This window comes from Eleginops maclovinus, chromosome 21 (genome assembly GCF_036324505.1).
Source record: "Eleginops maclovinus isolate JMC-PN-2008 ecotype Puerto Natales chromosome 21, JC_Emac_rtc_rv5, whole genome shotgun sequence".
NCBI classification, from domain to species: domain Eukaryota; kingdom Metazoa; phylum Chordata; class Actinopteri; order Perciformes; family Eleginopidae; genus Eleginops; species Eleginops maclovinus.
The window spans coordinates 2,525,599-2,542,318 of NC_086369.1; the positions used below are offsets into that span (position 1 = coordinate 2,525,599).

At 45.5% G+C, this 16,720-nt stretch overlaps 2 protein-coding genes across 3 annotated transcripts; both read right to left on the bottom strand.

Moving 5' to 3' along the window:
• Positions 1 to 58: 58 nt before the first annotated feature.
• spata13 (spermatogenesis associated 13) lies at positions 59 to 13,437 on the bottom strand. 2 transcript variants are annotated; one of them, XM_063912585.1, is made up of 13 exons: positions 12,990 to 13,437; positions 6,331 to 7,842; positions 4,344 to 4,790; positions 3,786 to 3,930; positions 3,456 to 3,586; positions 3,077 to 3,256; positions 2,403 to 2,582; positions 1,994 to 2,173; positions 1,665 to 1,897; positions 1,457 to 1,586; positions 989 to 1,364; positions 789 to 863; positions 59 to 694 (listed from the first exon to the last, which is right to left on the bottom strand). In XM_063912585.1, the coding sequence occupies exons 1-13, from the start codon at positions 12,996 to 12,998 to the stop codon at positions 513 to 515; spliced, it is 3,780 nt and encodes a 1,259-aa protein (XP_063768655.1). In that variant the 5' UTR covers positions 12,999 to 13,437; the 3' UTR covers positions 59 to 512. The 2 variants fall into 2 exon arrangements, with proteins under 2 accessions (XP_063768655.1, XP_063768656.1); XM_063912586.1 differs by lacking the exons at positions 6,331 to 7,842; positions 12,990 to 13,437 and adding an exon at positions 5,227 to 5,728.
• A 426-nt stretch (positions 13,438 to 13,863) lies between these two features.
• On the bottom strand, positions 13,864 to 15,937 carry c1qtnf9 (C1q and TNF related 9). The gene is given in 4 exon segments (XM_063912590.1): positions 13,864 to 14,690; positions 14,692 to 15,230; positions 15,433 to 15,495; positions 15,614 to 15,937. Coding segments are annotated over 4 exon segments (1,020 nt in total). The 5' UTR covers positions 15,801 to 15,937; the 3' UTR covers positions 13,864 to 14,459.
• Between the last annotated feature and the right edge of the window lie 783 nt (positions 15,938 to 16,720).

Sequence of the window (16,720 nt, forward strand, 5' to 3'; positions counted from 1 at the left end):
GCAATGAATAGAAACAAACACCTGTGGGAGCAAACAGAATGGTTTTAAAGTGACAAAGTGTTTGTACAAGAGTTTTATTTACAGTGTTAACAAGGCGGTGGACTGTGTCAGTTCAGTTATCCTCTGGCTGAGCTCAGAGCGGACAGACTCGCAGCAACCCAAAAAAAAAAGGGTCCAGCCTCTGAAATAACGTCAAAGCAAAATATACACTTTGTCATATTTAACATAAACAATATCTTTCAGTTGGAATTAATTGGACAAACAGGTGGGATTCACTTGAGTGAGCAGCATCTTTAACACAAATGGACTGAGTCAGTATTTGAATACTCGTGTCATTCCCCTTCCAAAAGTTGTAGGCACTGAACTTCACGATGTGACAAAAACAAACAGAGAGAAAGAGACGAGAGGCACAAAAACAAGGCGGTACATTCACACAAAAACAAGTGTTCTTTGAGTCTTCTGGACGGTGTGAGGTCTGAACCTGGACAGGGAGGAGAGAAAGGAGCGTTGCCTCACTTCCTGAAAAAGGTGCTGCGGGTGATGCTGTACAACAGGTGGTAAGGCTTTCGTTTCGGGGGCTCGGCCAGGGAGAAGACCTGCTGCTGAGGCACGCTGGTGGGTATGGTGATGTGACGCTGGTGGAGTGGGTGCAGGTTTGGGTGGTGTGTTGGGACAGAGCCAGAGTAACCGATGGCTAAGAAAGGTAAACAAGTACACAACAAAACATTAGCCATTCAACTTGAAATGAATATAAAGGAAACATTTAAACGATGCAAGGCTTTACTTACTTTTGCTCTTCTTCTGCTTGGCTCTTCGGGCATTAACAATAGCCTGTTTTCTTTGTTCTTCACTGATCTCCATTCCTGCCAAGAAACACACAATCATGTCAACATATTTCCAAACACCCTCGTTCTACCAACAATCTGTTCCCCTTTTCTTTGACTCCCACAGCAGCCCTTTTGCGTCATGAATCAAAGGGATTCCTCACCCATCTCCTGGTCTTCCTTCACTCTGTATCGCTCCTTGGCAAAGGCCTGTAACCACCTCTGCTTGTCCTCGGCTTTCCTGCAGCACAGCATGCACACATACTCCAGGGTGAAGGCGTTGCGCAGGCGCAGAGCATTCTTCAGGGTCAGGCCCAGGTCCAGGTCGCGCCCGTCGGCCACGTCCAACACCTCGGTCTGGTCCATATCCAGCCGCCCTCGGTAGTGGAGCAGGTCTCTGCGCAGGACGTCTTTCTTACAGAACACCAGCTGGTGGTCGAACAGGAAGAAGCTGCGCTGCTGCATTTTGCCCTGTCGCACGCCTCGAGTCAGCTCACCAGAGTGGATCAGCTCAGAGCTGCGTTCAAGCACATCGGGCCCCTGCAGCGACACGTTGGATAAAGTCAAGTGATTTCTACAACGTAAAACAGGGTTGGGTTGTTTTTGGAAGCATAGGGCTAAGTCTTCCTCACCTCCCAGCTCTGAATGGCCACCTGCCAGTGAGCGATGGTGTCCACACTCTCCAGCCGTCTCTTCCTCTCATTGATCAGACTGGCCACGTTCTTCATAGCGTCGTACGCTTTGCTCACTCCGCTGAAGTCACTGCAATAAATCAGAGGCACAATAAGCATAAGGTCCACTTACTGCACATCTAAAAATAAACAATGACAGTGTGCGTACCTGTGGTCTTTGGGGGTGTACTTGAGCAGTTCTCCCAGCTGCAGGGGGTATTTACAGATCTTTTGGACGGGTGTGAGCAGGAACCCTGCGATGGAAATGTCAATCATCTGCTGGAGGAGCCGGCAGGCCTCAAAGAAATGTTTATATTTGCCCGACTTCATGAGGCGCTGCAGCTCAGCGCTGGCTGCTGGGTGAGTGTTACAGTAGTCTGAGTAGATGGAAAAGCCCTCGCCCTAAAAGAAAAAACAGAAACCATGAATACAGACGAAGAGAAACTGAATCAGGATAATATAGAAGTGATTTAGTAAACTGGGGAAGGTTTTGTTTACCTGCAAGAGAAAGCAAGAGCCTATTTCACTGAGATGCGGCTGCTCTCTGTTGTACTTCTTCTCCAGGTCTTTGAGAAACTGCCTCTGGAACCGGTAGATATCTTCTATGTTGCTGAAGATGGTCTTCAACTGCAGCTCAGTGAACATGTCCGGGTGTTTACGGCACTGACGGATGTAACCCTGAGAAAAAAGCATGTTTACTTCACTGACAGAAGGAATGAAAACAGTTCAAACAACGGCCAACAGGAGGTGCTAGCCCGTAAAGACACTTTTGAAATTAAAATCTATCTCTGTATGTTATTACAGAAAAGATGTACGAGTGCTAAAGAGCAGGTCAAATGTCTCGATGACATAAAAAGAACAAGAATGACAGGTGGAGCAGCCCTCAAGGTAAAATATTAAGGTTTACCTCACAGATGTCCTTCAGGTGCTTGATGTAGATGCGTTCTGTGTTCATGATTTCCTGAACCACATTGGTTCTCATCTGCTCCTTGTGCTGAGCGCTGTGTGTGTCTCTGGGAGTTGGATCTTCTTGGTCCGCTACGCTCTCCACACTTTCTGCACTAGAGTCCTCCTGGTTCACTCGCACCTGAAACACATCCACCACACACAGCAACTTGTGAGCAGCGTTCACATCAGGAACAAGTGACACTGACAAACAAATATGACAAACATAGCCCTTGCGTGCGTTCTTGTGTTTCATGATGTTAACTTAAGATTGCAGTTAAGAAAGATTATTATTACAATAACTTCTTTAACTAGGAAGAACTCTCTATGGTTACAATGTGTGCAAGATTAACCAGCTCTTGTTCAGCCAATTTGACTCAGCTACAAGTAATCACACAGCTGACGGCCATCTGCCAATCAAATAACCTCACGATGGTTACCACAGCCTGCCTAATTAAGACTCAAATGTCAATCACTGCTGGTCTCCACAGAAACCAGCTGAACCTCTGAGATCTGAACCCTAACACACACACTGTTGTTTGAGGTTTGTTTGGAGCTCAGCCAGTTTGCAAAGTCTTTTCTGTGCTGCTGGAGAGCAAACATGTGTCTGACACGCGGGTCAGGAAGTCCACTTACCCTCACAAAGGTTGAGGGGAACCAGGCCTCCCTGTCGGCCCCCCTGCCCCACCACCAGTCTTTATGCGAGGCATCCAGGACACGGATAACATCTCCAGCCTTGAAGGCCAGCTCCTGCTCCTCCATGGTCACATGGTCCCAGAGAGCCTCAGCATACACCGTGTGGCCACAGCTTATCCACTGCAGCACACACACAGATGAGATAAACACACAATTACATGCAGGCTGGCCCATGTCTAACATGGGGGATTATGCCTAGACTTGCAGCCAAACATCGTGAAAACATTTTTCATAAGGCTCTTCCTGCTCACAACAGGATAAATACAGCATCACAAAGTCAATACACACACACACGACAAGTTGTCCTCATCAGCCTCACCTCGTTGAGAACGGAGAGCTCCACCCCGGACTGGAGGTAGGGCGTCGTATCAGTGAGCTCATCAAAGCTGCCTTCCTCCTCCTCCTCACTCACGCTGTCATCGAGTGTTGCCGGACACTCAGTCACACCAACTGCAACAGACACACACACACACACACACACACACGTTTAAAATAAACCTTATGGAGCTGAACAAATTCAGATTGAAATAGTTTAGAAAACAAGCCACAGCTGGCTGCGCACCAACGTCTTCCTCCAGCTGACTTATTGACATTCCTAGACCCGGCTTTCCCACAGACTGAAATGGTCAACAACAAAAGCTGCTCTCACCGCTGAGCATTCTGTGGAGCTTACGCCGTCCAACGCGGTCAAGTCCGATGGGGGTGCTCTGGGAGAGGGTGGAGGGGCGAAACCTGGCCGACACCGCTTTGTAGGGGGGCACCTGGTGGGAGGGGATGGGCGGCCGCGAGAGAGGCTGCAGAGGAGAGACGAGGGAAAACACCTGGGATTCAGGAGGAGCTCACTTCTTCAGGCTTTCCCTGCTAAACTGATGACTCAATGGTCACATAGAAGGAGATCCTGTGACTAACTTAAAGACCACCCTCTTAACCAAGACCTCTAACAATTTGTAGTACTGAGCTTATGGGATGCATTGGGTCCTTGTGTTTTAGGAAAGTTTAAATAATGCTCTCTTTTCTTTAAAGAATTGAGTGTTTTGTTCAAACATTTAAAAACAGGGGGGGGGGGGGGGGTGTATAACCAAAGCTCTCAACGCTAAAATCTGCAGGATTTTTTTTTAATATTGAAATTGAAAGATTGAAATGATTTATTGAACCACATTTCAACCCTATAAACAGTCTCTATTTGATTTAAACTCTGAAGGCTTACAGCAGGAAGGCGGTCCTTCTCCTCAGCATCAGCAGGGAACACATCCCCAACTCCGATCACTGAGACTCGACGCGGCTTCATGCGTTCTCTGTTCATGCGTTCTCTGTTCATGCTGCAGTTGACTGGGATTTCTCCATTTCCACATGCACCCCCACTGCAGGCTTCATGTGACGATGCATTTGCGGTCCTATCTTCAACACACAGTCCTGCCACTTCCTCTGGAATTAAGTGCTTCCTGGAAATGAGCTGCCCGTAGTCGGAGATGGGACGAGGTCTCGTGCGCCCACTCCTTCGTCTGGGCTTGACGGAGGATGTTTCCGTGGAAGCGTCTGTGGGGGATGTGGGTGACTCTGAGAGACATGTCGGAGAGAGAGGAGAGCTGCTGCTGGTTGGAGATACTTCCTGTGTTGGGAGAAATGCTTCTGGGCCTTGTTGGTCTGATGATGCCTAGGGATCAAAGCAAAAACTCAGTACCATGATATTGATTTCCCCCTGTTCAATCGTCTGCACTGCACACAACTGTAAAACGTTACATCAGCTGTGAAGAACATCTGTTAATCAGAAACAGAGCCAAATAGCACGTGATGAAAGTCTCTGTTGAGTCTCAAAGCAGAATCGCATCTTTGTGACAGAATTCCAATGCATTTCATTAGGACTCTCATGAAATCCTTTATGATCCTGAGAAAGTACTCCAGTTCACACAGTGATATGCTCCACAACTCAGTGAAGCACTTTGCTTATCATGTTCAAACAAGAACTGCATCAGAAATTCAAAAGAAATGCCCCTCAATTAAAATACTATCTCTGTTTACTCAGCGGTCAAATATTGGCGAATGATTAGGTGGAAATTCTTGTTAACATGTCTCTCAGAGCGAAATCTCACCTCTGGGTTTTCTCGGTCTGGGTCCGGTCCCCGGCATAAACACTGGAAAGGCACACAGTGGACGAGCACCATTGTCAAACAAACACAGACCGGCCTGTGTCCCTGAGGCCAAGTCCCTACGGTTTTTTATATCCCAGTGAAATCCACTTGATTTTTAAGGTAAACAAACAGGATTTCTCCGGTGCATCTTAAAGAGCAATATCCTACTCTCCGACAGAAACACATTTCACTATAAAAGTGTTTACGGTCCTACTTGCTGACTCTGGTAGCGGTCGAAGGCCTGGCGTCCATAGCGTTGGACTTTGATCCGCCGTGCTTCAGCGACAGCGAAGACGTGGGGCGGGGGCCGTACTCACTCATACCTCCCTCCCTTCCCTCCCGCAGCAATAGGACTATGGAGCCTTTTAGCACAAGGGCCACTAATCATAAACAAAGCCTAATGATTAACTGTATTCCTTCAGAGTGCCAGAGAACAGCTGGCTTCAGCATCAACTCTGCTGCGGCAGAAGTCAGTATATCATTCACAACTGACAGGAAAAAGGGACAGTGAAGAAGGGTTTATGCCTACGTCATTATTTATTTGTCACCGAAGGGGACTTTGGACACACACAGAGCGCCTTTTTCTCAGCACATGCGCACAGTACTGACAAGCACCACGTCGACAGGAGAGCTTATATTGCCAGATTCAAAGACCATGTCGGGAAATCCTTCGTTTCCTGGGACCTGAGGGTCAATGCCCTTCAACAACAATTAACAAGCACACTTCTAGATAAAAAGAAGGACCAACTTCCTCTTTGAAACTTCACAAAAACCTTGTTATCTGATAGATTTCCAATCCCGTTTCAAAATCAATGATAAAGGTGTTGCTGCGATTAGTGGAGAGATTTTGTAGTTTGTTCTGTGAAGGAGTGAGAATCTTTGAAACCGGTTTGATAACATCCTTATCTTCATCATTGTTGTTTTAAACAGAATATCTGCATCTCCTGTGCTAAGAATGAACGAGTGGAGAAATATTGCGCAAGAAAAACAATACTTTCTAAGGTATGTGCCCATTTTTTTTCACATCCCACCCCTGTCATATTTACACACAGTTCTCCTCCTTACCTCATGTGGTAGCATGTTGACTTCAGTCTGTTCTTGTTGTTGGCAAGAGTTTGTCATGCTAGCAGGAGATGGATCACATTCTGCATTAAAACCAGTCAGTGATTCATACTGAGCAGTGACACCAGGTGAAGTCTGCTCTGCTCCCTCTGGGGGCTCGACAGAAACCTGGCTGATGAGGACCTGGTGCTGCTGTAGGGCCACATCGTATTCAGGCTGCATGGGGGAGCGTTCAACAGACATGACCCGGGCCCTGACGGGCGAGGGTCGGCGCTGTCGCTCATTTGTTGTCAGGCAAGGCACACGGCGGGAGTAGTCATCGTGAAGACGGGTCAGGGGCGTCAAAGGAGCTAAAGAGGTGGGGCTGGGGGAGGGACTTCGCCTGCGTCGTACAGTGAGGTCGGTCACGCTGCCCACTAGCTTTAGCATCGGCCCCTTGGTCATTGCAGGGCCCTTCCTATGGCTTATGTCCACTGAGGAGATGCTGCCTGACCTTAGGATGTTTGGTGTCCCGTTTGACGTGCTGCACCCCGGGGGGCCCTGAGGCAAAGCAGGTCCTGGAGATGGGGCTTTGCGTCTGAACGGTGCCTTAAATATATGCAGATTTTCCGCACTTTTGCTCATTCTGCTCACAACCTTCACATTAGTGTTCTCGTTCGTGTTCTTTGTTTGGACATCGACCTTCGATGTCTGATCTGGGTTCTGATTCGTAGCTCCATTTGTACCATTTCCTGCCAGCCTCCTACTCCCCGTGTCGAGTATAGAGATGCGACCGGCTCCATATGCTCTTCGGATACTCCTCGACAGTCGGGTGTTGCGCGCGAGTCCGTCTCCTTGATCGTTTTCTTCATCATCAAAGTCATCAATATCCGATCCACACTGGTTCATCATAATGAACTTCTGTCCTTCATCATCTCCATTAGAGGCGCTGTATCCCTCTGCAAACCTTAAAACATTTGTTGCATCACCTTGACCAAAGTCATTGTTGTCCACAGCTGCACCATTAGCCGTATCCTGATCCGATGGATCTTGTTCTCCATCGTAGAGGACCGCCCCTCTACTCTGAATACCCTGCAGCACGGAGGAGCGGAGCTTTTTGAAGGAGTCCACAACACCCAGACCTGGAAGTCCCGACCAGGGCTGGGTGTTGCTGTCAATGCTGTGGCTGGAGGTGAGCGGGTCAGAGGTCGGACTCTGAGGGCCCTTCCTCGGGTTGGAAAAGAGTCTCATAATCCTCGTGGAGTAAGGCTTCCCGTCAGGCTGACCTAGAACCGGGTTGGACCAGGCGGAGGCGTTGATGCCGTTCAGTCTGTTTTCCTCAGGACCCGCAGTCATCGGCTGTATTTGGGTGCCACACCCCGACAGCAGATAGGGGGGTGCACTCCTGTCAACATGACTGTGGAATGGGTATATATCACTGAGGGGCCGGCTCCGGATAAGAGGGTCAGTTTTAGAGCTTTGGAGGCCTGGCAGAGAGTCTTCACTTGTGGACAAGACCCTGTCCTCTTGATCCGACTGCAAAACAAAAGAGACTCAGTTTGGAAATCTTTGCACGTTGTATAATAAAGTCAATAATAATACTCTTAGAAAGTTAGGAAAAAAATAGCTGATTGGATGAAACCACATTAGGCAACTTCAAATAAACAGAGACTGGCTTTGGTCGGTACAATTTCAGGTCGGAATTTAATTGGGAAGTGCAAAAATGTCACCAGAAAAAACCTCTAGCTTACAGTACAGTGTCCCCTGTGTCTTGATGCGTGAGAGGAGGAACAGAGAGGATAAAGGAGGGACAGTTAAACAGAAAGACAAATATCCTTCAGTGTGCACAGTGGAGTCAAACGTCTCTCACTGGGAACACTACATGCATTTGTCCTTGGTGCTGTATTTCAAAGTCCAAGGAGAGCTGAGGCCCAGGTCAGGGTAGTGTTGTGCTATGTTAGGCTTTATGTGAGTGTATGTGTGTGTGAGTGGGTGTGTGTGTGTTTCAGAGCAGGGGTAAATGCAGCTGAGACTTTGAAGTTGGGCTTTGTGAGCGTGACTAAGCAATGATTCTTTCTAATCCATTGTGATTAATGCAATAAATTGCCCAGTTTTCTCCAGATTACTAAAATGAGGAGGCGAGGGATGAGGGGAGGCTTAGGTGGTGTCAAATCAGTTCAACTCTTTGAGTCAATGTTTGTGTATATATAGCATTCTTACTACTGCTGTTTTTTCACAGGGTACATAGTAGTGAACACACAGGTGTTAGTAAAAACATGAGTAGAGGCTCTGTGCTATTCAAGAGTCCTAATGAGCTATGACAGTGACAGTGAGTCAGCACGCACAACACCAGGACCAGGACCCTGAACCTGACGCAGCTGAGGGAACTCAGGCTTCATTTATTTATTGTTTACACAAGTGCTTCCCCTGCTGTGACAAAAATGGCTTAAGAGAAAAAGGCACTCAAATAAAAACAAGATACCAGGACAGGATTTAGAGAGAAGGGTCATGGAAAAACACTGAAGCAGATGTAATGACGTTAACATGTCATCAAGAGAAGTAAGAGTAGGAAAACTTGGTTATTAGAGGCTTTTCCTCAGGATGGAAGACAGTGTTGTCTCTTCTGCTGCGTACACGTGCAGGGAATCATTCCCATACCTCCCGCCTGCTGCGTGTTCAGCAGCAGATGGGCTCTCTGACTCGAACCCTCTGTGGAATCTGCTGTCACTTCAGCCCGCTCGCTCCATCACACCAACCACTTATGTAAACACAGAGCCACCGCTGCCAAGCACCGCCGGTGACAGACAGTAAACAGCCCTGGTGAACAATGTGCTGCTTTCAAGAACTATCCTGAATCGTCTTCTTGTACTTTCTCCTCCTCTGCAAGATTACGTTGAGTAGCAACTGGAAAAATATTGGATCAATCATTCCATCTATTTCCCAAGCAGAAAGATGGGAGATAGGGGAGGAATTTCTACCACTTGCTTTTGTTTTGAATACTGTCATCGTGCTATCAGCCATTCTTCCCACCGTGCTATCCTTCAACACCTTTCTTCCCTCTTAAATTTGACACCACATGCAGGTTGCTGTCTTCTCTCACACTTGGCACCGCTGAACAAACTCAGACTTTAAGGATTTTGCTTCAACATCGTAACCTATAGAATACTGTATACAGTATTTTAGTTTCTGTGACAATTAAATATGCCCTTTAAGAAATTGGCGACGCCTTTTTAAGCCTTGCTGTTTTTCTGATCTAGACTGAATGTGAAAAACCACAACAACATAGCTTTGAAGTGCTTAGTAGACAAACTCGTTTCAAATGACAATCCATGCCTGCAAATTCCCCAGAACATATTCCACGCTGACATCTGCAGCTTCCTTAATCATAAAGTCACACTATTACCTCGAAAGATAAAACACAATGGTATACAGAACTGCTTTCACTCAGGAGGCTATATTTGCATACTGTCAACAACACATTAACAGTACAGGGACATTTTCCATATGTTATATTGAATGAGCAGGCAATTCAATATTCAGTTATCTTTCCCTAAAACATAACTGAATTAAGAGCAAAATAAAAGCATCCACTTTTTCCTGTGTTAACAGATTTGCATACTGCAACATCTGGCCAAATGTTACTCACGTTAATTTCCCGCCCTACTGTCATGCATGCAGGTCACCTGTTCTCTGAACTCCCCTCTACCATCTCTGCTCTGCCTGCGTACCAGGATCCCTGCTGCTCTGCTGCTTCCTCCTCGATGGGAGCGGCACTCTGGGGCCCTGGTCCAGAGTTAATTAAGAGTTCAGGGAGGAGCCCCCCCCCCCCCCCCCCCCGCACACACACACAAATGGCATCCAGCTGGAGCCAGCTTCAGATTAGACTCCCAGAGATGAGGATGAACACTCACCCCAGATACATAAACATGTATACAAGGGCTAAAAGAATGCACTCTGAAAACACATGCACAATTAGTTAGAGCATCCTTTCTCAAAGTGCACGGCCCTTCACGCCCATGTGTGTGCACTCAGACACATGCTTAGCTGAGCAGGGAGGAAGGCACTTTAATCATTGACTCCCTTCCTGTTTGCCTAAAAAACCCAGGCTGTTATGTAAGGAGTCATAAATTCATAAATGTGATCTGCTTCTCTTGATTCAACCTTTGCAGAGGTAACCTCCCCAGGGTAGGATAAAACTCATTAGGCCAAACTGAGCTGAGAATTAAAGTGAGAAACTACCAGACAGAACGAATTAAGTGAGAGTAAACCTTTCTGTCATTTTCCTTTCTCTGGCTTTGCTCTGAGACAGACTCAAACACCCTGCAGCATTTTGGCCATTCCTCTGTAAGCCGTCACTTCACTGCTCTTCTATTTGTCTTAAGGAATGAAAGCTGTTGAAGACATGCCTCTAGGATGTCCTTAAATGCTTTCTTGTGTGCTTAAGTGTTTTAAAGAACAGATTTGTTTAATAGCTAATCCGTGTGAGAAACTAAAGTCACACTTCGTCTCGTGACTATAAAGACAGTTAACTGTATTTTGTATTTGTTGCACTCCTAATATTAAGTAACTGCTTGAATCTTTTCAGCTTCCAAACTTGTTATCTGTTTCTCAGCAAAGATTAAAAGCGTCAGGAGGAAAATTCTGAAGTAATGAATGAGGGAGCAGTGTGTGGGAGTGTGTATGCTAGAGTGTGTGTGTATGTGTAGCATACCCCTCTTCCATCCCAGTAATAATCTGATTAGTGGAGCTTTACCAGTCTGTGTTCAGGACTGGTTTCATCCACACATGATAGCCTAATCAGGGCGACATCTAGGCTATTCAGCTCTGACTGAGAGTGACACCCAGAGCTTGTGAGCAGCCCTCCAGGACTTGACTGCAGGAGGCCTGTGTACGCTCTGCATTTAAGGGGTGGAAATTGAGATTTAAAGGTTTAAATTACACAAACATAAGAAATATGTCACTTCTTTTGTGGTCACATGGTTTTGTAATAGAAAACATGTGGATCAGGTGAGCACATATGCTTACCGGTATCCGGAGTAAAATCTCATATTAGTTCATGACCCAGTTCCTCATTTTTGGATCTGGAAGGAAAAATGAGATTGGGAGACAACACGCCCCTTTCTATAGAGCGTGGGAAGTACAGGTACAGGCTAAACCAGGGAGTGTCTCACACAGGCAGCCACTTACTCACCCGATCTGCTGAGGACTGTCATAAGAACAGACAGGCAGAAATCCAACACCACACAGTGCAAGTCTTACAGAGGACAACACTCCACTGAGCCTCGTTGTCAACAGTCAACAGTGTAACCTGACAGCAACGCCAACAATTATCAGAAGGCTGATCCATCAACATTGAAATACCAAGGAAACAGAATTGTTCTGAAGAGCACAAATCCACTTAAATTACACAGGGATCTGAGAGGATCTTACACACCAGATCTGAGAGGATCTTACACACCAGTTTCCATCAAAGCTTAAAAGTAGTTTATACTCCAGGTAGAAAAACACTTTTCCGATTATGAATGAACAATAATGTCCTTTATGACCGAGTCAGAGCACGGAAAATGTCTGTTCACAAACAACACACACAAAGCTATATTTTGTGCTTCAATTATGGAAATTAACCTGGTGTACAATTTTACTGTAGAAGTTTAGTACTGTTGTAAAAAAATATAGTTATTATAAATCAGAGGACTGTGACCTACAATTGAGTATTTCACGCTGACTAATCTAGAAGTCACAGGTTGCCTTTAGTATAAAAGTCCACCTGGGGAGCCATAAAAAGAAGAGTATTGATTGTGGTAAAGTGTGATGGCTGAAGACTCCTGCTGAAAGTGCAGCCAGGTTGTTCAGAATGAAGCAGAATCTGAAAACAAGGAGCTGAAGGGGATTACACTGAGGAGTTTTCTGAGCCCATAAAGAACTCAGGGCCAAACTGCTTATTTATTTCTGCATTAATTAACTTTCTTAGGCCATAAAGCTCTTTGTAGTAGGTGCCCCCCCACAACCCCTCCTTCACCAACTCCCTGCACAGCCTGGCATCTCCCACATCACTATAACAACCACGGCTGTAATGCTCCACAATAACCCCCTCTGGTCCCATTTCAAACAAGAACTCAAAGGGGGAAATCACCGCAACTGCAAAAGTACTGTTCAACATTTAAGGGAATTAAGATCAGAGGTGGAAGAAGTACTCAGATCTTGTACTTAAGTAAAAGTACCAGAGTGTAGGAAAGCTCTGGTACAAGTAAAAGTCCAAATGAAGTATGAAAAGTATTTGCATCTAAAGACACTCAAAGTTGTCATTGTTTGAGTGATCCATATCAGAATAATATCTCTGATTTGTTTTATAATTATTGATCATTAAAGTGTTCTCAGAGCTGAAGGGGCAGCTAGTGATTTTGTATACTGCAGGTTAGCTTGTGAGTTTGCTCCAGGTGTAACTCAGTCTGATTTATCAATAATCCAAATCTGCCTAGCAACTAAAAGGTATTAAATAAATGGAGTGGAGTAAAAGTACAAAGTTACAAAGAAAAGTCCCTCCAGATTGTACTTAAGTACAGTACTCCTGGTAATTCTACTTAGTGACTTTACACCACTGAAATTAAAGGAGGTATCACTTGTTTCGTGTGAGTTAGATTAGCAGTCGCTGCGCAGTTATTAGATAGGAACACTTTGCTCACCCTGCTCATAGTCGCCGATGTTGTCCTCCTGACCCCTTTTCCTCACATCAACAGAGCAGCTGTTTTTGTTGTTCAGCCATAGTGAAGACGTTTCTCCGAGCTCCAAAGGCTGTCTGCCTCGTCCTCTCGCAAAAACATGTCGGATCAAAACACACGACAGGTCCTGTGCTCTCCACTCACCCCGCAACACATTGAGACAAACGGCTGGGACTTCTTGAACACATTGAGCTAGCAACTTAAGCTAGCTCTCTGATAAACTTCTCCTTAATTGCGCAAGCTTTTGCCGCGGTTGATTTCGCTTTCCCCGACCGGCAAAACCTGATGTTAGTCATGTAAGTTGACTAAATAAATACTGAGTCATTCTTTATCTACCTAAGTTGCTCAAGAAAACCTCATAATATTACGGTTGAAGGAGCTCTTTCTTGGAGGCTTGAGCATCATTAATGCACTTGTTGCAGTGTTTCTAGGGGGAGGGGCTTTGCGGGGTTACGATGGTGGTTACTGGTTGACCACATCGTGACCGTTTGGCTGAGGGCCAATCATAAATAAGTTCACGACACCATGTCTGCGAAGCCACGCCCACACTGGAACGCTGTTCATTGAAGGAAAACAGGGGGAATGCTGCTCCTCACTTCCTGCGGCTCTATGAAGATAAAAAAAGACTGGACCTTCCAGTTGGGTTTTTCATTGTCTTCCTCGTACCATGTCATTGAATCACGCTCAGAACAATTAATGGTATTTCTATTGTGCATGCCCATCCCAGAACACCAGCGCAATGAAGACTAAGTGAATGTTGTATTGTTACACAGCAGTATTTAAACACATAGCTGTGGTTGTAACTTTTGCTACAGACCACAATGACAGCACACCTCCATTGCATTTAATGTTTGTTTTCTTTATTCCACAGGCTGGTACTGCCCTTTCAGCAGAATTACAGGTTCAAAATCAGAATTAATTTGATTTAATTGACGTGACACAAAAGAAACCAGATTAAAAAACAACAGCAGTATCCTAATAGTGTCCTGCATTTCAATATTTCCTCAAGTAACAAAAGGAACCCACAATTAGGAGACTGCTTTATTATTGTCTATATGAAATAAGTATTAGCTATGGATTGAATCAGTTATATCACAGTTTGGAGTTGTTTTGAAGTACTTTCTATTCCTACTTTTATATTACTTACATGCTATCTATATGTCTGCCATATTTCATTCATGTAAAATCTTCATCAGCAGTAATCACAGCACAAACTTTGATTTTTCTCTCAGAAATGTATAAGAGTAGAAGTATTAGAGTAGCTTGAAATGGAAATAGGGTTAGAAAGCCCATCTGCTGCTTAAAGTGAGTTAAACCAAGAATATCCAATTCATATTTAAGTATGTTAATTCATCATGGAGTGAACTATAGAGGCGAGCTTATTTCTATACTTGAAATAAAATAAGCAGCATTCATTAGGAAATGACGAGCAATCTAAGCCCCAAAGATCAGGAACCCGGAGAAGGTGGTGTCATCATCTTCATCAGCAAAGAGCCCATTGTACAGCTCTCCTCCAGCCACCTGCAGCCACACCTTGTCCCCCACCTCAAGGTGCAGTACAGCGCCCCCTGCTGCCTGGTCCTCGCTGCTCTGGTAGGTGTCTGTGGTGTGGATGATCTTCGCTCCGTTCTTCACCAGAGCCACCTTCACGTTCCTGGAGTAGACAGGTGATGTGGTAGGTGAAGAAGTAGGCCCCTGCTGCGGAGCATGTGAACCTTCCTGTCTGCAGATCGTAGTGGTTCTGTGCATTGTAGATGATCTTGTCAAACCGGATGGGGGCATTAACTGATGGCAGTTTACTCGTAGCTGTGAGTCCCACGGAGAAAGCGCTTTTAGGGATAACAAGTGTGACTCCCTGCTCACCCGTTTCCCCTTTCCCTCCTTGAGGCCCTCTGTCACCTCTATATCCTATACTCCCTTTATGACCTGGGACACCAAGGTCCCCCTTAGGCCCTGGCCTGCCGGGGGGGCCCAATGGTCCTAGAATGCCTCTGTCACCTCGAAGGCCGATTTCCCCTTTAGGACCCTCTGGTCCAATAGGCCCAAAATCGCCTTTAGGCCCTTGAGGACCGGGCAGCCCGAGCTCTCCCTTGTTTCCTTTCAGGCCAATGAGCCCTTGGACTCCTTGAGGCCCCATTTTCCCAGGAGGACCCCGTTCTCCATTGTCTCCCCGTTTGCCTTTGACCCCTGCTGGGCCTACTGCACCTGTAATTGACAAGCACACAATGTCCTTTTATGCTCACTGCTCACTATTGAGTAAAGCCAGATAAGAGACAACCTGAATAAGAATAAATTCTGTTAAAGTAAAGGTGAAAATACAGTAAACAGTGGGTAAAAGAAATGAATATTTAAAAACAGGATACTTTACAAACGTTTCAGTCCAGTCGTTAATTCTGCAGATACATACCGAGTTCCCCTTTGTCCCCCTTGTGTCCATCAGTTCCTGCTGCTCCCACAGGGCCAACCTGTCCTTTTAGTGGGTGATTCATAAATATTGTTTGTTATAAATTGTAAAAGTGAAGCTTAAGACATTTAAAAATGTGCATATTGTTAAGTTGTTAAGCAGGATTCTTCTCTTGTAATCTTACCTGGATCACCTTTGTCCCCTCTGAGTCCATCTCGGCCGTCTCTGCCAGGTGTGCCATTGTGTCCGGGGTCTCCTGGTATTCCAGGGTGCCCACTAACACAGTCTTTATTTTGAGCTGCTTCCTGTGCAACACACCTGGCCGCCAGTAGTAGAAGCAACAGAGAGACTTGAAATTTCAGCTGCAACATTGTACCGAGTGCACCTGTCTAAAAATACGAATATCCAACCGTGCAAAAACTTTGAAAATGAGTTAAAGCCAGTGCATGGTTTGCCCTATAACCACGTGTCTCCACACTCAGGACGAACACAGCGGAACAAAAGACAGCAAAGACACCAACTAAAGAAAACAAAAGCTGGACAAGAACTTTGGACAACAGTGAACTCAGTCCAGCCATCTCATTGGTCCAGCTGCGCTTGTGGCTAACTTATTGAGTCTGTCAGTAACAGATCCCTTTCAGATGTTTCTTTAGTGTAGTTGAGGCTAATAATAAGCAGACAGTGTATGTCAGGGCCACACATGCAGAAGGCCACATACTGCCTTCCCGTACAGTGAGCAAACAGGATATTAAACACAAAGGATCACATATCTGGCTTTTAATTGAGCAATAAAAAAGCATTCAGAATGGATGCTTTGATATTAGCAGACATTTTTGTCCAATATTTAAGGAGCAGCGTTATGATAGGCTCTGTTAAGCCACTAGAGGCTAAAATGTTAATTCATGCATGCTTTGTCTCATATGTGCTTTCTTAAATGTCAACAGTCAGAAACAATTGTCCACATAAACTGGATCACTGGCATAAAAAATGACCTTTTGTGGATCAGAGCCTAATGTCGCTAATGCCTTGGACAAAGGTTTGTCTTAACGATGGAACCATTCATATGTCACCTGGATTAATGGAGACCATAGAGCAGATATAAGGTCAAAGAGTTTCCATTAGATGCTAAAAGCAATAAGAAATAAATAGGAAACTGCAACCAAAGAACATTACAGTGTAGGGTTAAAGAGTAACTTCATGGCAGTTTTGGTGGCTCTTTCTTTTGGTGCTACACCCTCAACTATTCACCAGCATTATTGGTCCAGCAAGGGCTTCAATAACTCACTTAGGG

Bases quoted from the DNA above. Each gene is read 5' to 3' on its own strand.
- spata13 (XM_063912585.1), bottom strand. The intron at 2,583-3,076 runs GTAAGTGGACTT...GATGTGTTTCAG, and splicing joins TCCCCTCAACCTTTGTGAGG to GTGCGAGTGAACCAGGAGGA. The intron at 864-988 runs GTGAGGAATCCC...GTTTCTTGGCAG, and splicing joins GAAGGAAGACCAGGAGATGG to GAATGGAGATCAGTGAAGAA.